The sequence below is a fragment of the Coregonus lavaretus genome, assembly GCF_964263955.1.
Source record: "Coregonus lavaretus genome assembly, chromosome: 16".
NCBI classification, from domain to species: Eukaryota; Metazoa; Chordata; class Actinopteri; order Salmoniformes; family Salmonidae; genus Coregonus; species Coregonus lavaretus.
Window position 1 is genome coordinate 40,951,783 of NC_140003.1, and position 20,741 is coordinate 40,972,523.

At 43.9% G+C, this 20,741-nt stretch overlaps 1 protein-coding gene across 7 annotated transcripts in view; it reads left to right on the forward strand.

Moving 5' to 3' along the window:
• Positions 1–20,741, forward strand: part of LOC311144019 (ubiquitin carboxyl-terminal hydrolase 9X-like) — a 79,168-nt gene that overhangs the window by 36,220 nt on the left and 22,207 nt on the right. For 4 of the 7 annotated variants that reach the window (XM_084179934.1, XM_084179938.1, XM_084179936.1 and 1 more), the window contains 16 exons: positions 3,522–3,733; positions 7,950–8,190; positions 8,348–8,497; positions 8,880–9,000; positions 10,252–10,382; positions 10,516–10,794; positions 10,911–11,036; positions 11,207–11,344; positions 11,834–12,000; positions 12,262–12,370; positions 17,025–17,171; positions 17,760–17,906; positions 18,162–18,369; positions 18,549–18,787; positions 19,057–19,247; positions 19,475–19,648. In XM_084179934.1, coding sequence (XP_084036060.1) covers positions 3,522–3,733; positions 7,950–8,190; positions 8,348–8,497; positions 8,880–9,000; positions 10,252–10,382; positions 10,516–10,794; positions 10,911–11,036; positions 11,207–11,344; positions 11,834–12,000; positions 12,262–12,370; positions 17,025–17,171; positions 17,760–17,906; positions 18,162–18,369; positions 18,549–18,787; positions 19,057–19,247; positions 19,475–19,648 — 2,780 coding nt within the window. The remainder of the gene's footprint in view (positions 1–3,521; positions 3,734–7,949; positions 8,191–8,347; positions 8,498–8,879; positions 9,001–10,251; positions 10,383–10,515; positions 10,795–10,910; positions 11,037–11,206; positions 11,345–11,833; positions 12,001–12,261; positions 12,371–17,024; positions 17,172–17,759; positions 17,907–18,161; positions 18,370–18,548; positions 18,788–19,056; positions 19,248–19,474; positions 19,649–20,741) is intronic. The other 3 variants (XM_084179935.1, XM_084179937.1, XM_084179940.1) reach the window with 1 other exon arrangement.

A 20,741-nucleotide genomic window follows, 5' to 3' on the forward strand; every position in this document is an offset into this window, starting at 1 on the left:
CTTCCTCTGCGAGCCCCGTTGCACATATTGGTTTTAGGGACGTTAACCGGTTAGCCGGTGAAAATACATTTGACCAGTCATGCTTATCTGTTTATAGGTTCATTTGAATAATTTAGTGGAATTAAATTGGCACGCGTGTATTTTCGTTAGTCGTCATGTATCTTATTTATTACATTTACATTACAGTTACGTCATTTAGCAGACGCTCTTATCCAGAGCGACTTACAGGAGCAATTAGGGTTAAGTGCCTTGCTCAAGGGCACATCGACAGATTTTTCACCTAGTCGGCTCGGGGATTAGAACCAGCGACCTTTCGGTTACTGGCACAACGCTCTTACCCACTAAGCTACCTATCACACGCGCACAGCATACAGAGCCTAGTTTGAGGAGTGGAATGGCCTATCACCTGTCAGACAGCACGAGAGCATCTTCTCAAAAAGCTGGTACTGGAGTGATATGTGCTTTTTTTTAAGCCCAGTTGTTGCACAACAAATAACAATTCTAAATGCAATCGCGTGTTAATAACTGTTTTGACGGCCACAATTAAAAAGAGCTACTATTTTTATTTCTCAATCTCAACTCATAATTAAAACGCTCCTCCCATTCGCCATTCGAGTGCATAGGATATAGTCACCGGTAGGCAGGCTATCAGCGCGTCACCCACCGCTTTACAATGTGAGCTTGAGGCAGTATAATTGTTTGAAACCTGAATGTTTTACTTTACTTGAAATAATGAGGAATGTCTTACCTTGCTTCAAAGTAGCCTAGACAAAATTCAGCCCTAGAAATGTTGAGGCAATTATTTTAGAAAAGACTTCCTCGTGCCATTAACCAGCATTTCTCTCCTGTTCTATTGGTTTTCATATTAACTTTTTTGTTGTTGTCTGGAAGCCAAAGGCACAATCCTAGTCATATTAGTAACCCATCCCAGTTGTTGCTATTAGATTCCCCCTCTTTCTAAATTTCTAACTGAGATTTTAATCTCTGTCACATATAGAATCGTTCGCATTAGGTGCGCTGTTTAGAACAGTGTTTCCCCACAAATTGCATTTTGGCGAATGTTTGAAAATGGCGTTTTATTAGCTGCTTCATTAACCTCTACGGGATCGATGTCCCGTATACGGGATGGTTGAGCTAACGGGCGCTAATGTGATTAGCATGACTGTTGTAAGTAACAGCTAACTTTCCAGGACATAGACAAGTCTTATATGGGCAGAAAGCTTAAATTATTGTTAATCTAACTGCACTGTCCAATTTACAGTAGCTATTACAGTGAAAGAATACAATGCTATTGTTTGAGGAGAGTGCACAACAACAAAAAACGTATCAAGGCAACTGGTTTGATACATTCACCTCTGAAGGTAAATAATGTACTTACATTCAGTAATCTTGCTCTGATTTGTCATCCTAAGGGTCCCAGAGATAAAATGTAGCATAGTTTTGTTTGATAAAATCAATTTTTATATTCAAATGTAGGAACTGGGTCTCTGGCTCCACACCCACCCCGCCCGGCCATCTAGATGTGTGAAAGTTAGTGTATAAGCTAATGATCCATCATGTATGACATTCCTGGGAGTGTGTAAACTTACATTTTGTATAACCATATAATTTTTGTATGTTCTCTATAGTTATGTACTTGAAAATGTATCAATTGACCAATTCGGCACATTTGGGCAGACTTGATACATAATAGTCCAGTATTGCAATGCTTCACTGGGTCAATCGGAAACTTTGCACACACACTGCTGCCATCTAGTGGCCAAAATCTAAATTGCCATCTAGTGGCCAAAATCTAAATTGCCATCTAGTGGCCAAAATCTAAATTGTGCCTAAACTGAAATATCATATTGTGGCCTTTCTCTTTCATTTCATAGATGGAACAAAAAGAATCATAGAAAACGCATGTTTTTTTGTTTTGTATCATCTTTTACCAGATCTAATGTGTTATATTCTCCTACATTAATTTCAAATTTCCACTCATTTCAAAGTGTTTCCTTTCAAATGGTATCAAGAATATGCATATCCTTGCTTCAGGTCCTGAGCTACAGGCAGTTAGATTTGGGTATGTCATTGTAGGTGAAAATTGAAAAAAAGGGTCCGATCCGTAAGAGGTTTTAAAGCAGTTGCATGTTCAATAATAGGCTATAGCCTTTTGACTAAGACGATAGGCTTGCTATTGTTGCATGTTTTCATTAAGCTTAATGAAAAATGTCTGTTCCTTGTATGCATGCATAGTATTTTCTGTTGGTCACGTCATTTTACTGTTTGGAAAAATATAACCGTTTGTTGACCGGTTAATGAGGGTTGGTTAGTCGGAAGCAGAATTGACCGAAATGTGCATCGCTAATTGGTACTATTTCCAGTACTAGCACCTGATTCCTGATGGATGGATTGGAACGCACTGCAGTTAGTTCAAAATCAAATCAAATCAAATCAAATCAAATTTTATTGGTCACATGCGCCGAATACAACAGGTGCAGACATTACAGTGAAATGCTTACTTACAGCCCTTAACCAACAGTGCATTTATTTTAAACAAAAAAGTAAGAATAAAACAACAACAAAAAAGTGTTGAGAAAAAAAGAGCAGAAGTAAAATAAAGTGACAGTAGGGAGGCTATATATACAGTAAAATAAAGTGACAGTAGGGAGGCTATATATACAGGGGGGTACCGTTGCATAGTCAATGTGCGGGGGCACCGGCTAGTTGAGGTAGTTGAGGTAATATGTACATGTGGGTAGAGTTAAAGTGACTATGCATAAATACTTAACAGAGTAGCAGCAGCGTAAAAAGGATGGGGTGGGGGGGCAGTGCAAATAGTCCGGGTAGCCATGATTAGCTGTTCAGGAGTCTTATGGCTTGGGGGTAGAAGCTGTTGAGAAGTCTTTTGGACCTAGACTTGGCACTCCGGTACCGCTTGCCGTGCGGTAGCAGAGAGAACAGTCTATGACTAGGGTGGCTGGAGTCTTTGACAATTTTGAGGGCCTTCCTCTGACACCGCCTGGTATAGAGGTCCTGGATGGCAGGGAGCTTTGCCCCAGTGATGTACTGGGCCGTACGCACTACCCTCTGTAGTGCCTTGCGGTCAGAGGCCAAGCAGTTGCCATACCAGGCGGTGATGCAACCAGTCAGGATGCTCTCGATGGTGCAGCTGTAGAATTTTTTGAGGATCTGAGGACCCATGCCAAATCTTTTTAGTCTCCTGAGGGGGAATAGGCTTTGTCGTGCCCTCTTCACGACTGTCTTGGTGTGTTTGGACCATGATAGTTCGTTTTGTGATGTGGACACCAAGGAACTTGAAGCTCTCAACCTGTTCCACTACAGCCCCGTCGATGAGAATGGGGGCGTGCTCAGTCCTCTTTTTTTTTCCTGTAGTCCACAATCATCTCCTTTGTCTTGGTCACGTTGAGGGAGAGGTTGTTGTCCTGGCACCACACAAACACTGTCAACCATTAGACATGAATCTCCTTCTCCTGAACTCACTCCTCTGACTGTCCTCCCCCTCCTCTCCCCCCATACAGGTAGAGATCCACGAGGATTTCATCCAGTCATGTTTCGACCGTCTGAAGGCGTCGTATGATACGCTGTGTGTCCTGGAAGGGGACAAGGACAGCATCAACTCGGCCCGGCAGGAGGCCGTCCGCATGGTCCGCGTGCTCACCGTGCTCAAGGAGTACATCAACGAGTGTGACAGTGACTACCACGAGGAGAGGACCATACTGCCAATGTCCAGGTAGGGGAGGACATAGGCAGACAGACAATAATGCACGCAGAAGCACTGATATTGAGCCTGTTTTCCTGACATGTTTTCCCATTTTGTCCTGTCCACCTCTCTCTCTTTCTCTCCGTCTGTCTGTCCTCTCTGCTCTCTCTCTTTTTCATACATTTAGATAATTGCTGAGACTTAGTTAAAAAAGTCTGTGCTAGACTGTGTCTCTCTGAATGGATATAATGTTTATAGATCTGACAGAGCTAGCAGAGGTGGGGGTGTCGCCATATTCACAAAGAACAACTTGAATGTTGCTGTCTGTATTACTAGCTCTATCCACAAGCAATTTGAATGTCTTGTCCTAAATGTGGGCCTTGGTAATAATGCCCAACTAACGTTAGTGGGAGTTTATCGCCCTCCCAATTGCCCTTAACAAATTGTCTGATTTGCTGTCTACCTATGCTAAATCTCAATTAATATTGGGTGATCTTAACCTGGATTGGTTGATTCCAGTATCAGATAGACTGGAGGATATTTGTACTGAGCTAAATTTAATTCAACTGATGACTAAACCAACCCGCCCCAACTTAAATCACCCTGAAAAAATCGAGTATTTTGGATATCCTTCTAACATAAGTATACAGTCAAACAGAATCTTTGCTAACGAGCTCAGTGACCATTGTCCCATTGCATGTATTAGAGATACTAAGCTACTTAAAATGTGTCCAGGCATTATTACAAAGATACATTTTAGAACTTTCAATGAGGAACATTTCCTGTATGACCTGGGGCTGTATGATTTGGGGGGGGGTGTCCTCCATCTCTGATTCAGATCAGGCCCTTAAATGTTTTACCTCTGTTTAACTCTGTTGCGCGTAAGAATGCCACATATAACAGATTAAGAGTAAAGGACAGATCTAACCCATAGTTCACGCATGAATTGTCTGAAAGATTTCATGAAAGAAACTTAGCTTGGGCTAAGGTTAGATTGACTGATTCTACCTCTGACTGTCAGTCCTTCAGACATTTGAGAAGTAGATGTCTTACTGTGGGCAAAGTCAACATACTTCTTGAATTGTGTATCTGAGAGTGGTGGAAATCCAGCTAAATTCTGGAAAGTGGTCAAATCTTTAAAAAAAACAAAAAAAAACGACCCCCCTCATTTCCCCAGCAGGTTATGACAGCCTCTGGTACCATTATAGAGGCGAAATAAATTATACCCTGATGAAGACAGCTTGTCTGTGGAAATGTTGGTTATTAGGATATTAAATGATTGCATCTCTGAGCTCCTAGAGTGTGCGGCTTTCCTTTTCTTTTTCAAGCCTCTGGTACCATAACAGATCAAAATGACATTGGTGGTGCTAATTGATAGCCATTTTGCCTCAGCTAGCCATCCTTTTGAAAGAACGGTTTCTGAAAATACCTTCATTACTCCCTTTTCGTCCTTTATTCAACTCTAAACAGATACCAGAGAATGATGCTCTTCCAGGCACTCACTATTTATTTTAATTAATTTTGTACCATTTATTTGCAGGAAAATGTATGTACAAAAAAATCCACAGGAGCTGATTCGCTTCATCCCTTTCTACTGCAGCTTTCTCCCCGCCTCATTGTAGAATCTTTGACCCACATTTTTTATTCAACAATTGCTTCTGGTGCTATCCCTAAGACCTGGAAGGCGGTGCATGTCCTCCCCCTTTACACAAGTGGAGGTCCTTCTGGCCTAGATAACTACCGCCCAATTTCTAAACTATCTTACCTTGCAAAAATATTAGAATCACTGGCAAACTCTCAGCTAATAACTTTTTTCACTTCAAATGATATTCTTAATGTGCACCAGTCTGGTTTTAGACCAAGCTACGCTTGTCTTAAATTATATACACTACCGGTCAAAAGTTTTAGAACACCTACTCATTCAAGGGTTTTTCTTTATTTTTACTATTTGCTACATTGTAGAATAATAGTGAATACATCAAAACTATGAAATAACACACATGGAATCATGTAGTAACCAAAAAAGTGTTAAACAAATCAAAATATATTTTATATTTGAGATTCTTCAAATAGCCACCCTTTGCCTTGATGACAGCTTTGCACACTCTTGGCATTCTCGCAACCAGCTTCATGAGGTAGTCACCTGGAATGCATTTCAATTAACAGGTGTGTCTTCCTAAAAGTGAATTTGTGGAATTTCTTTCCTTAATGCGTTTGAGCCAATCAGTTGTGTTGTGACAAGGTGGGGGGGGGGGGGGGTATACAGAAGATAGCCCTATTTGGTAAAAGACCAAGTCCATATTATGGCAAGAACAGCTGAAATAAGCAAAAGAGAAACGACAGTCCATCATTACTTTAAGACATGAAGGGCATTCAATCCGGAAAATTTGCAGTCGCAAAAACCATCAAGCGCTATGATGAAACTGGCTCTCATGAGGACCACCACAGGGATGGAAGACCCAGAGTTACCTCTGCTGCAGAGGATAAGTTCATTAGAGTTACCAGCCTCAGAAATTGCAGCCCAAATAAATGCTTCACAGAGTTCAAGTAACAGACGCATCTCAACATCAACTGTTCAGATGAGACTGTTTGAATCAGGCCTTCATGGTCGAATTGCTGCAAAGAAACCACTACTAAATGACACCAATATGAAATGAGACTTGCTTGGGCTAAGAAACACGAGCAATGGTCTGGAGTCCAAATTGTAGATTTTTGGTTCCAACCGCCGTGTCTTTGTGAGACGCTGTGTGTGAATGGATGATCTCCGCATGTGTATTTCGCACTGTAAAGCATGGAGGAGGTGTTATGGTGTGGGGGTGCTTTTTTGGTTACTACATGATTCCATATGTGTTATTTCATAGTTTTGATGTCTTCACTATTATTCTACAATGTAGAAAATAGTAAAAATAAAGAAAAACCCTTAAATGAGTAGGTGTTCTAAAACTTTTGACCGGTAGTGTATTAAATTGCTTAGATAATAGGAATCACTGCTGCCATATTTGTAGACCTATCTAAGGCCTTTGATACTGTCGACCATCCCCTACTCATTCAAAGATTGTATGAAATTGGCCTCGACCAGGTGTCTTGCAAGTGGTTTGGGAACTATCTGTCAGACAGGACACTGTGTGCTTTCTGATGGTGTCAAGTAACCTTGATATTACTAAAGGTGTCCCGCAGGGGTCGATTTTGGGACCTGTCCTTTTTACAGTTTATATAAATAATATTGGTCTATCTGCAAAAACCTGTAACATTCATCTGTATGTATGCTGATGACACTTATGTACGCTATTGCCCCTATGACACCCCTATTTATGCAATTGCCCCCAATTGTTGTAGCTGCAATCTGATTTTGTTGCCTTGCTGATAAAAAAAAAAAAATACTAAAAGAACTAAATGTATGCTGTTTTGTAATTCTCATTGAAATATATATTTCAGATGGCTTACACATTTATGCATTGGATGGGTGTTTCATCGAGCAGGTTCCCGCCTATAAATATCTGGCCTTTTGGATTGACAATAATTTGCAGTTTAAAAAAAACATACCGATGGGCAAGTTAAGAAGCTGAGATTCAAAGTAGGCTTTTTCTAATAGAAATAGATCATGCCTCTCCCTAAACAGCAGGAAGCAGATTGTACAGTCAACTTTCCTGCCAGTTCATGACTACACCTTTTATCATAGTGCCCTTGGCTTTATCACCGGTTACAGTTTTAAAACGCATCACTGCATCATGTATCAAAAGGTTGGCTGGTCCTCATTAAAGTCCCGTAGATGTCTTCATTACTCCGTTTTTGTTTACAAAGTGCTACTACACAAGCTTCCTACCTCATTTCACTGTTAAAATAAAAAAATATGAGACCCCAAACCCGTTCACAGGGATGGTTAACTCTCCAAGTTCCACTAGTGCGTACCGTTGTAGGTAAATCCGCTTTCAGTTTTAGTGCTGCCCCAGTTTTTGGAATAGCTTATAAAACGCCCTACGTCTTGACACCCTGGTGCTGCTAGGGAAGTTTAGGACTTTAATGTTGTATGAATTGAATGACAATTGCCACTGTTTGGATTGGATAATTGTATTTGTGGTGTTTGAAGCTGTAGTGTTGATTCTGTAATCTGTATTTTATTTTTACTGATCATTTTGAATTTGTTGTATTGTTGTCCTCAGGGCACCATTTGGAAATGAGACCCTGGTCTCAATGGGTTCCCCTGAATAAAGTTAGGTAAAAATCTCCTCTCTCTCCTTTCTCTCAGGGCGTTCCGGGGGAAGCACATCACGTTGATTGTGCGTTTCCCTAACCAGGGCCGTCAGGTGGATGACCTGGACATCTGGTCTCACACCAACGACACCATTGGCTCGGTGCGCCGCGGCATCCTCACACGCATCAAGGCCAACGCCACGCACACCAAGATAGAGCTCTTCATTGGCGGGGAGGTCATCGACCCGGCCGACGACAGGAAGCTGATTGGCCAGCTCAACCTGAAAGACAAAGCGGTGAGCGTAATGTTTTGACGAGTCACATTCTTTCTTCCTCTGGTCTTGACAGTTTATTTTTTGTGTAGGTTAGAGTTTGGGTAATGTTTCTGTGATTATTTATACAAAATGGTTTGTCTGATGTCTTATATTCTCCCATGTGCGTGCGTGTGTGTAGTTGATCACAGCCAAGCTGACCCAGGTGAGTGCCAACATGCCCTCCAGCCCAGACAGCTCCTCGGACTCTTCCACTGGCTCACCTGGTAACCACGGCAACCACTTCAGCGAAGGGCCCAATCCCGAGGTGGAGAGCTGTCTCCCTGGAGTGGTGAGTGAATTTAAACACTCTCACAGCTGCTTCCCCAGAGTGGCTCGTCACCCCTCTCATGTTATCTCGTCAGTCACCGTTACTTGGGAAGGGTGCCTAGCTCTCTTGGTCCCTGCCTAGAAAACAATTCAAATTGTTGCCTTTGATAGGAAAGCATCCAGATAGTAGAAAGTCTCCTTTGTCAAAAGGCCATATTCAGCTACAGGGGCTCTGCAGTTTCTACTGTTCTCTAGTCCACAGTCCACACTTGTAACTACTGTCATCAAAACAAGTTTGTCTCAAAAAGGTGGATGTCTGGCCTATCGGTGCATTATTGCAGATGAGTAAATGGACCAGAGCTAACCCCTTGTCTCTTCTCTCTGGTCTCTCTCTCTGTCTTCAGATCATGTCTCTCCACCTGCGCTACATCTCCTTCCTGTGGCAGGTAGCAGACCAGGGCTGTAGCCTCAACATGCATCTGCTGCGAGACGGAGCCAGAGTACTCATGAAGCTCATGCCTCCAGGTACAATATTCTCTGTGGGACATATGGGCCGTGCCTCGATTCTCCAACCTTCTCCTGAAATGTGCACTTGCACACTCCTCGTCATGGATTTAAAAATATTGGGTTGGGATAGTTTTCCGGCATTGTTAAATCTATGATGGGAAGCGTGCAAGTACACATTTCAGGAGAAAGTTGGAGAATTGGGATGAAGCCATAGATGGGTTTCTTTCATGAAAATGCTATATTTTTCTCAAAGATGTGAATTTGGCTGAATATTTACCAAGCCTGCACGGGTGGAGAAATGTGAGATGTGTATATGACCGATATACAGGTAACAGCCAAAATAAAGATAATAAAGCTCCACAAGTGTTCAGTTGGGTTGCGATCTAGTGACTGAAACACACACACACCCTTTAAACCCCCCTTTGATCCTTTGAGACTCCTCTTTCAAAGTCACTGAGATCTCTTCTAGCCATGATAGACAAAATAATGTCTCACTCACTCACCGGCCAGTTTATTAGGTACACACATCTAGTACCGGGTCGGACCCCCCTTTTGCCTCCAGAACAGCCTGAAATATTTGGGGCATTCTACAAGGTGTCAGAAACGTTCCACAGGGATGTTGGTCCATGCTGACCCAATGGCATCACACGGTTACAGCAGATTGGACGGCGGTACATTCATGCTGTGAACAACCCGTTCTATCTCACCCCAAAGAATACTCTATTGGGTTGAGGTCTGTGGACTGCGTAGGCCACTCAAGTAAACTGAACTCGCTGTCAGGTGATGTTTTTCCACTCCTCAATAGTCCAGTGTTGGTGATCGCGTGCCCACTGGAGCCGCTTCTTCTTGTTTTTAGCTGATAGGAGTGGAACCCGGTGTGGTCATGTGCTGCAATAGCCCATCCGTGACAAAGATCGACAAGTTGTGCGTTCTGATATGCTGTTTTTCACAACGCTGTTGTACTGCGCCGTTATTTGTCTGTCTGTTGATTTGTTTGTGTAGATGACAGTACAGTATAGAACCTGTTGATTGTGTAGATGACAGTACAGTATAGAACCTGTTGATTGTGTAGATGACAGTACAGAACCTGTTGATTGTGTAGATGACAGTACAGTATAGAACCTGGTGATTTGTGTTTGTGTAGATAACAGTACCGTGGAGAGCCTGGTGATTTGTGTTTGTGTAGATGACAGTACAGTATAGAAGCTGTTGATTGTGTTTGTGTAGATGACAGTACAGTATAGAACCTGGTGATTTGTGTTTGTGTAGATAACAGTACCGTGGAGAGCCTGCGTGGTGTGTGTCTGGACCATGCCAAGCTGGGAGAGAACGGCCTCAGCCCCACACTGGACTCGCGCTTCTTTGGCCCCTCGCCATCACAAGTCCTCTACCTCATAGAGGTGGGTCTCATCGTGTGTGTATGTGGTCGCTGCTGATTGACTGTCTCATCATTACCATAGCAGGTGCTGTACACTTTGCTCTCTGTTGACCAGTTCCACTGTGTGTACATCTCTCTTCCCCTACCCACCTTAGGTGGTGTATGTGTTGCTCATGCCAGCCAGCTCCACATTGGGTGAGGACGCCAGCGACTTCCAGTACAACTTCCTGAAGAGTGGCGGGCTGCCGCTGGTACTGAGCATGCTCACACGGAACAACTTCCTGCCGTCGGCCGACATGGAGACACGGCGAGGGGCGTACCTCGACGCTCTTAAGATCGGCAAACTGCTACTCACCGCTGTTGGGTTCGGACACGTCAAAGCCGTGGCCGAGGCATGCCAGCCCAACGCTGAGGGGACCACACCCATCTCACCGGTTACTTAGTTACTCAGTTATACATACACACACACACACACAAACGCATGCGTGTGAAGTAGAACTAGGATTGTGACAGCCGTGTCGATGTTAACATCCTCTTTCCCTTTCTTCAGATCAACCAGGCCACTCATGACCAAGCCCTGGTCCTCCAGAGTGCCCTGCAGAACATCCCCAACCCTGCTTCTGAGTGCATGCTCCGCAACGTAGCTATACGCCTGGCCCAACAGATCTCTGACGAGGTGAGAGGGGAAGGGGGGGGGGTAAATCTAGGGAGGGAGAGACTGAAGAGAAAGCTGAATAAGGAATAAAAAGAGGAGATAGCAGGAGAGACATTATGTAGGCTACTATGTTATTGACTGTAATATCTCCTCTAATTTAAGTCTCTCCCCCTCCCTCCCGTCCCTCCCAGAACTTCTTCCAGGCGTCGAAGTATATCCCTGACATCTGTGTGATCCGGGCAGTGCAGAAGATAGTGTGGGCTTCAGGCTGTGGCACCATACAGCTGGTCTTCAGCTCCAACGACGAGATCAGCAAGATCTATGAGAAGGTACCTACTGTGTAGCTGTTTATCATTCCACCATCAGTCCATTGATGAATTGATGTTATCTACTTTTATTTAGGTCTCAGTCTGAGGAGATTGTAGTGGGGTGTTGTGTGTAGGCCACTGCCACTCATTGAGTTTATTTGTATTGACACAAGTGTTTTGTCGTCAGTGTATCTTCTTCCTTGATAAGGCTGTTTTTTTTGTTTGGCCTGTACAGTCACAGATCTGTTTGTTGTGTTTGGCCTGTACAGTCACATATCTGTTTGTTGTGTTTGGCCTGTACAGTCACAGTTGAGTGTTTCTGTCGTACTTGTTCTGTAAGTGGGATGACGAGGTGTGTGTGTGTGTGTGTGTGTGCTTGGTTGGTGCTTACTGAGGTGAATAATAGGTTGATTATGTGCACTGTGCACCTGCTGTTTACTTCCTGAAATACAGAGAAGAGGTTAGTGTGTTGTAAACTCACAGCGGTGTGTTTGTTCTCCCCCTCTACAGACGAACATGGGTAAGGAGCCGGACGGGGAGGATGAGCAGGTGTGCTGTGAGGCCCTGGAGGTCATGACCCTGTGTTTCGCTCTGCTGCCCACCGCTCTGGACACACTCAGTAAGGAGAAGGCCTGGCAGACCTTCATCATAGACCTGCTACTGCACTGCCACAGCAAGTATGTACCCCCGCTGTCTGTCTTGTCTTTCTATCAGATGTTTTAGCGTTGAGTTGGAGCAAAAGCCTGCCACTCCTCAAGGATGTTTGCCACTGGTGTACCACATTGGTCTCTGTCTAACTGCTTTGTGTAGTGGACGAGCATATGGGGCTGTCTGTGTCTATGGTAATAATGGTCCTCTCTGATCTGTCCCCAGGTCAGTTGGTAGATTGATGGATTAGTTTGTCTGTGGTTTAATTGTCTTCTCTGATCTATTTCCAGGTCAGTTCGTCAGATGGCCCAGGAGCAGTTCTTCCTCATGGCCACCAGGTGTTGCATGGGCCACCGACCCCTCCTCTTCTTCATCACCCTCCTCTTCACTGTGCTGGGGGTACGTAGTAGCACCTCTCTGTTCACTGTGCTGGGGGTACGTAGCAGCACCTCTCTGTTCACTGTGCTGGGGGTACGTAGCAGCACCTCTCTGTTCACTGTGCTGGGGGTACGTAGCAGCACCTCTCTGTTCACTGTGCTGGGGGTACGTAGCAGCACCTCTCTGTTCACTGTGCTGGGGGTACGTAGCAGCACCTCTCTGTTCACTGTGCTGGGGGTACGTAGCAGCACCTCTCTGTTCACTGTGCTGGGGGTACGTAGCAGCACCTCTCTGTTCACTGTGCTGGGGGTACGTAGCAGCACCTCTCTGCTCATTACGATCACTGCAATTATGGCCCTGTTCAAATACATTGAACTTGTACCCTTAACATCTTCATTCGTTGAAGTAAATCCCAAATAATAATAAGCAAAGGGTCTATTCTATCATAGCTTTCACCTATCCAGCCATGTCAGAGCACTGATCACTTCTATGAAGGGGAGGATGGAAGTATGCATGTATAAAGTAGGGGTTTAGAAAACTGTTCATTGGTTTTCCTGGCTTTTCAACAGATCTTTAAAGCGCAACGGAAGGCAATACACTTATCTGATAGAAAACGGCCTATGTGGCATCGATATTAGTCAAACATTTATTCTAGTGTAAATTTACTACAAAGTGTAAATAGGATTATTTTGGTCATAAAGTCAGTCTCGTCCAAAACAGAGTATTGTGAGTTCGTCATGACTTGCTTGAGGGTTGGGTTTTGATTTCGTCGATGCTCACATGCCCACTAACACAACACATAGACAGTGAGACAGACCTGTCCATCAGCGCAGCAGATCTGACTTTGTTTACATAAGACAACACGTCGCAAATTTTTTTACTTGAGAAATACTGCACCAAACACCTTAGCTAGATGTAAAATTGTGTAGATAAAACCTCCTCGGGGAAAAAAAGTCAAACTTATTTTGATTTCATGAGTTATCTTAGATTCATACACAAAAATGTATGCACGCACGACTGTAAGTCGCTTTGGATAAAAGCGTCTGCTAAATGGCATATTATATTATTATTCAGACTATTTTCAGGAAGTGATACCAGCTTTATTCAAAAAATTGTGTAAATAATTTTTTGAATGGTAATGTTTTCAATGTAAACTTAAATGACAAAATATCAAGTATCTAGAAAATATTTTGATTTTGTAATTATGTTTGAGTCACTCAGATAGCATAAGAACACTGGCAAAATGTGCAAAACTCATTTTGTTGGCTGATGAAAAGTAAATGTGGACAGTTCTTAAAATATCTTCAATATGCGCCTCGGAATTAGATAAGGACGCGCGCAGTTGCGTCCCCGATGTGTCTGTCTTCACTTGTAGCCTGTGAGAAAGACCCGATAACGAGGTGCTTCGGAGCATGCAGCCGGGAGAAGGGAATTATAATTATTATATTCAGCCCAAGGGCACAATGGACACAACGGCCACAACCCTCCCTCAAATCGTTTGGAGAAAATATCCTTTCTATTTTATTCAGCTTTGTTCAATTGTATTCTTCATACTATAAAATGTCACAGAATTCTAAGCAAATCTTGTCTGCTAAATGAACTAGTGTAGCCCACAGCCATATGGTATAGCCAGATCAGGGCCTAGCATAAGGACAACTCAGAGTATGCTATTCTGTTGTTCTGAAGTAGACTAAAACAAATAATGGATTTATTAGACTTTTTTTAAATGTAGATGTTCCAAAGTTCTGCATCAGTGGCTTGTAGGCTATGCGTGGAAGCCAGGAGATGCTAAATGTGTTTATGTCAATTACCGTGAGATCGCCAGTTATTTGCTTGACAATCACCGGGTGACAAAATGTCATGAATGCCACAGCACCAGCCACACCCCCACCACGCCTACCACCTAAGCCTCATTTTGATCCAGAAAACAACCTGCAGGTAATACAGTGGGGAGAACAAGTATTTGATACACTGCCGATTTTGCAGGTTTTCCTACTTACAAAGTATGTAGAGGTCTGTAATTTTTATCATAGGTACACTTCAACTGTGAGAGACGGAATCTAAAAATCCAGAAAATCACATTGTATGATTTTTAAGTAATTAATTTGCATTGTATTGCATGACATAAGTATTTGATACATCAGAAAAGCAGAACTTAATATTTGGTACAGAAACCTTTGTTTGCAATTACAGAGATCATACGTTTCCTGTAGGTCTTGACCAGGTTTGCACACACTGCAGCAGGGATTTTGGCCCACTCCTCCATACAGACCTTCTCCAGATCCTTCAGGTTCGGGGCTGTCGCTGGGCAATTCGGACTTTCAGCTCCCTCCAAAGATTTTCTATTGGGTTCAGGTCTGGAGACTGGCTAGGCCACTCCAGGACCTTGAGATGCTTCTTACGGAGCCACTCCTTAGTTGCCCTGGCTGTGTGTTTCGGGTCGTTGTCATGCTGGAAGACCCAGCCACGACCCATCTTCAATGCTCTTACTGAGGGAAGGAGGTTGTTGGCCAAGATCTCGCGATACATGGCCCCATCCATCCTCCCCTCAATACGGTGCAGTCGTCCTGTCCCCTTTGCAGAAAAGCATCCCCAAAGAATTATGTTTCCACCTCCATGCTTCACGGTTGGGATGGTGTTCTTGGGGTTGTACTCATCCTTCTTCTTCCTCCAAATACGGCGAGTGGAGTTTAGACCAAAAAGCTCATCAGACCACATGACCTTCTCCCATTCCTCCTCTGGATCATCCAGATGGTCATTGGCAAACTTCAGACGGGCCTGGACATGCGCTGGCTTGAGCAGGGGGACCTTGCGTGCGCTGCAGGATTTTAATACATGACGGCATAGTGTGTTACTAATGGTTTTCTTTGAGACTGTGGTCCCAGCTCTCTTCAGGTCATTGACCAGGTCCTGCCGTGTAGTTCTGGGCTGATCCCTCACCTTCCTCATGATCATTGATGCCCCACGAGGTGAGATCTTGCATGGAGCCCCAGACCGAGGGTGATTCACCGTCATCTTGAACTTCTTCCATTTTCTAATAATTGCGCCAACAGTTGTTGCCTTCTCACCAAGCTGCTTGCCTATTGTCCTGTAGCCCATCCCAGCCTTGTGCAGGTCTACAATTTTATCCCTGATGTCCTTACACAGCTCTCTGGTCTTGGCCATTGTGGAGAGGTTGGAGTCTGTTTGATTGAGTGTGTGGACAGGTGTCTTTTATACAGGTAAGGAGTTCAAACAGGTGCAGTTAATACAGGTAATGAGTGGAGAACAGGAGCGCTTCTTAAAGAAAAACTAACAGGTCTGTGAGAGCCGGAATTCTTACTTGTTGGTAGGTGATCAAATACTTATGTCATGCAATAAAATCCAAATTAATTACTTAAAAATCATACAATGTGATTTTCTGGATTTTTGAAGTGTACCTATGATAAAAATTACAGACCTCTACATGATTTGTAAGTAGGAAAACCTGCAAAATCGGCAGTGTATCAAATACTTGTTCTCCCCACTGTACATGTGTAAAGCACAGTACTATTAGGGTGTCCACCCACTCTGCTCAGAGTGGGTGAAAACGCGCTTGGTGATGACATTTCACTTCCTAATGTTATTAAATACATTTTACCAAGACAAATATGATTCTTCGTGTTCTGAATCGTTCATACATCCGATAATAAGCACCGAGCTCTGTTGACAGATAGTAAAATTAGCAAGACACAAGCTTAATTAAATGGAAAAGGCTTTGAAAATAAAAAGCTTGCGATACACTGTTCCGTTGACATTTCACTGAGATAAGCTTGTTTTTGTAAGACGACCTCGGAAAAAAGAACAAACTTCGCATTAACATGAACAGCGTATACTAAAATATGAAAATACTACATGTAATGTCTCAATGATATATATCTTAACTCTATACTGGATTTGAGTAGAAAGATGACCAGTTCAATAGTGAGCCTGTCAGGTAGCCAGTAGAAAGATGACCAGTTCAATAGTGAGCCTGTCAGGTAGCCAGTAGAAAGATGACCAGTTCAATAGTGAGCCTGTCAGGTAGCCAGTAGAAAGATGACCAGTTCAATAGTGCGCCTGTCAGGTAGCCAGTAGAAAGATGACCAGTTCAATAGTGAGCCTGTCAGGTAGCCAGTAGAAAGATGACCAGTTCAATAGTGAGCCTGTCAGGTAGCCAGTAGAAAGATGACCAGTTCAATAGTGAGCCTGTCAGGTAGCCAGTAGAAAGATGACCAGTTCAATAGTGAGCCTGTCAGGTAGCCAGTAGAAAGATGACCAGTTCAATAGTGAGCCTGTCAGGTAGCCAGTAGAAAGATGACCAGTTCAATAGTGAGCCTGTCAGGTAGCCAGTAGAAAGATGACCAGTTCAATAGTGAGCCTGTCAGGTAGCCAGTAGCCTTCATTCTCTCACAGCATCCAGCCTAGCTGACACCATGCTATTTCCAGATTTTTAATCACCTTTTTTCTCTGGCCATTGATTTAGTCGCCCTAATTTTGACCTCCCTACGAGGGTAAAAACTCCAATAAATTTTGAACTGATTATGATAGCGACATGAGGTCTGGACCATTGATTTTCTTAGAGGATTATCTACACAATTAACATTTTACCCATTGGTCAAAATATGGTGTTTTTGATTGGACACCCTATACTAAAGTTAATTGACATGTCTTCCAGAGCACAGCTAAGGAACGGGCCAAGCATGCTGGGGACTACTTCACCCTGCTCAGGCACCTCCTGAACTACGCCTACAACAGCAACATCAACCTGCCCAACGCAGAGGTGCTTCTCAACAACGAGATCGACTGGCTCAAGAGGATCAGGGTACGACCATGTTGTTCCAGCCTGACATTGTGTAATAATGAATAACTGCCCTGAGCTTTGTGTAGAGTTAATTGCAGCTCATGGTTCTAGTCGTTGGTCAGACTTTGGCTGTATTCATTAGGGCACACGTTAGCAGAATGTTAATCATGGAAAACAAAAGCAAGCGGTTGTTATACGACAAGTACATGTAGTCCCCCTATCTCTGTTTGCTTCTGATTGGTGCTTAATGAATAGGACCCTGGTTGTGACTAATATGCGTGTGCCTCTGCGTGTGTGTCTCTGCGTGCGTGTGTGTCTCTGCGTGCGTGTGTGTGTCTCTGCGTGCGTGTGTGTGTATCTGCGTGCGTGTGTGTCTCTCTGCGTGTGTGTGTCTCTGTGTGTGTGTGTGTCTCTGCGTGCGTGTGTGTGTCTCTGCGTGCGTGTGTGTGTGTCTCTGCGTGCGTGTGTGTGTGTCTCTGCGTGCGTGTGTGTGTCTCTGCGTGCGTGTGTGTGTCTCTGCGTGCGTGTGTGTGTCTCTGCGTGCGTGTGTGTGTCTCTCTGCGTGTGTGTGTCTCTGCGTGTGTGTGTGTCTCTGTGTTTGTGTCCCAGGATGAGGTGAAGAGGACAGGGGAGACGGGCGTTGAGGAGACCATCCTGGAGGGCCACATCGGAGTTACCAAGGAGCTGCTGGCCTTCCAAACACCAGAGAAGAAGTACTACATCGGCTGTGAGAAGGGAGGGGCCAACCTCATCAAGGTAGGCTGGCACATCCATTTTGTATTGTATTGACTCTTTCTACTTATTCACCAACTTGGCCCTTGACAACATTTGATTTGGCCCGCCAGAGGCTTCCAGCAGGACCTTATGTAGTGATAAACAATGTTTTTTCTTGTTTTAGCATTGATCTTCATATCTGAATGTGGCTATAATAAATGTGTTGCAAGCAGTAAATGTTACTTTCTTACCCTGTATTAACTAACTCTCTCTCTCCGCTCTCTCCCTTCTCTCCAGGAGTTGATAGACGACTTCATCTTCCCAGCGTCTAACGTGTACCTGCAGTACATGAAGAGTGGGGAGTTCCCTACGGAGCAGGCCATCCCTGTCTGCAGCAGCCCCGCCTCCATCAACGCAGGCTTCGAGCTGCTGGTGGCTCTGGCAGTGAGCTGTGTCCGGAACCTCAAGCAGATCGTCGACATGCTCACTGACATGTACTACCTAGGTATTGATTGTCTGATTCATTGATTTATTGATTTGTTTGCCCTGTACAGTGGAACCAATGGAAGCTCCAAGTGAAGCCCACCTCAAATATTTGAGACATTTGACCCAGGTCGTTGCCTCCCCTCCCCTGTCAGGTGTGAAGCCCACATATACATTTTATTGTCTGTGTTTGATCAACAGGTTGTGAGGCTCTGACAGAGTGGGAGTACCTCCCCCCAGTGGGGCCGCGGCCCACTAAAGGCTTTGTGGGGCTGAAGAACGCCGGGGCTACCTGCTACATGAACTCGGTCATCCAGCAGCTCTACATGATCCCCCCCATCCGTAACGGCATCCTGGCCGTGGAGGGCACCGGCACCGACGTGGACGATGACATGTCCGGCGATGAGAAGCAGGAGAACGAGGTAACGCAGGAGAGAGAGGTAACAAGGAACGGGTTTGGTCATAGGAGTGATGTTTTAATTGTTTGTTGGTTGATCCATGTTTCGTCTGCTTCTTTAAAAAGCTGCAGTTGGTACTGTTGTCATTCATTCATTCATTCATTCATAGGTACTGTTGTCATTCATTCATAGTTGTCATTCATAGTTTAATCATAATCAATGTGGGGTGTTTCATTTAAAATGTTTTTTCCCCATTGTGTCCTAATGAACAGGACCCAGCTTAACCCTGTGTGTCCCTCGGCCCCCTACAGAGTAACGCAGACCCGCGGGATGAGGTGTTCAGCTACAACCAGCAGATTGACGACAAGCCATCGCTCAGTAAGTCAGAGGACAGGAAGGAGTACAACATTGGGGTGCTGCGCCACCTGCAGGTCATCTTTGGTCACCTGGCCTCCTCCAGACTGCAGTACTATGTACCCCGGGGCTTCTGGAAACAGTTCAGGTCAGTGGATACTGGAGGGGAGAGATTGATTTACCTGGTTTGGGAGGAAAAAGATAGGTAAAATATGTACCAGTATGTTAAATACAATCAAACACTTGACCGACGCTGGATTTAGTTTGCCTTGTACAATGGAACCAATAGTTTAGTCCCACCTTTCCTCCCCATCTCCCGTCCCTCTCTCCCACCATCTCTTCTAATCTCACCCACTTAACCCCCCCCTCCTGTAGGTTATGGGGTGAGCCGGTGAACCTGCGAGAGCAGCACGACGCCCTGGAGTTCTTCAACTCCCTAGTGGACAGTCTGGACGAGGCTCTGAAGGCCCTGGGTCACCCGGCCACGCTTAGCAAGGTGCTGGGGGGATCCTTCGCCGACCAGAAGATCTGCCAGGGGTGCCCGCATAGGTAACACACACACACTGCACCTTGGGAAAATATCTCAAATCAATTATATCTTCGCAAATCGTACCTGTAACCATTAGAGTAGGAGAATGTGAAACTGACTTGAGATCAGGTCTAGGGGCAACATGGACTAATACTTATTGTTAGCGCACCTGAGGATAATTAATTTGAAAATGTCAATTTCTGCACAGAGAGAGATTTGTAGTGGTTTAATTAGAGCTGGGAGATATGACCTAAAAATCATATCTCGATTTGGGCGATTCACGATATATATCTAAAAAATATGTATTTTTAATGTTTTCTCTAAATAAGCATTGTTGTACAATTAAAGGTCAAATACACTGCGTTTCAAACAGTCTGCAATAATCTAATGAATTCAGGGCTTGTGAAGTTACACCTAGGCTAAATATAAGTCTTCCACAACCATAAGACCCACTAATAATTTAATTATTTTATCAAAATAGTTTAACCTGCTTTTCTTTTTTTTTTTTATATTAATCACTGATCTGGCTTTCAAGGCTGTCTATGAAAATGCCCTTTTGTTAAAAATGTAACCAGAACCATGAATAAACACATTCACTAATAAATTACTAACTTCTTGTAGCAGGCATTAGGCTATAAAACATTTACACAGGTCTCATCAACAATCTTGCAAGCCGACGTGCTAGTGATTAGCCAGCTAATCTTTATATTTCAAGTTTAGCCAACTTGGATCTATTTGCTAGCTAACAAGGTTGAACAGTTGAATTGTTATGAACACACCCTTCTGTCTGCCTCCAACTGTTTGAAAAGCATGTTAGCCTGTCTACTTTGTTCAGATGTTGAAATCAAGTGGCCTACCTTATTTCTCAGAATGAGAATGAGTTGATAGTTCCTTATATAAAAGTGTGTTTTATGCTTATTGCACATTTATAAAACACAGACTAGACAGCTATTATAACAGTCTTTGGCTAAAATGCTGCTAGCGGGACGTGGTACCCCAATGCTGCACGCGACAAACTGAGCATTCATTTTTCAGAATCAATGTTCATTGATACTCTTGTTTTAGTAGTGTCTGCTCTGCACGCAATTTGAGTAGTTGAGAAATAAAAAGGGC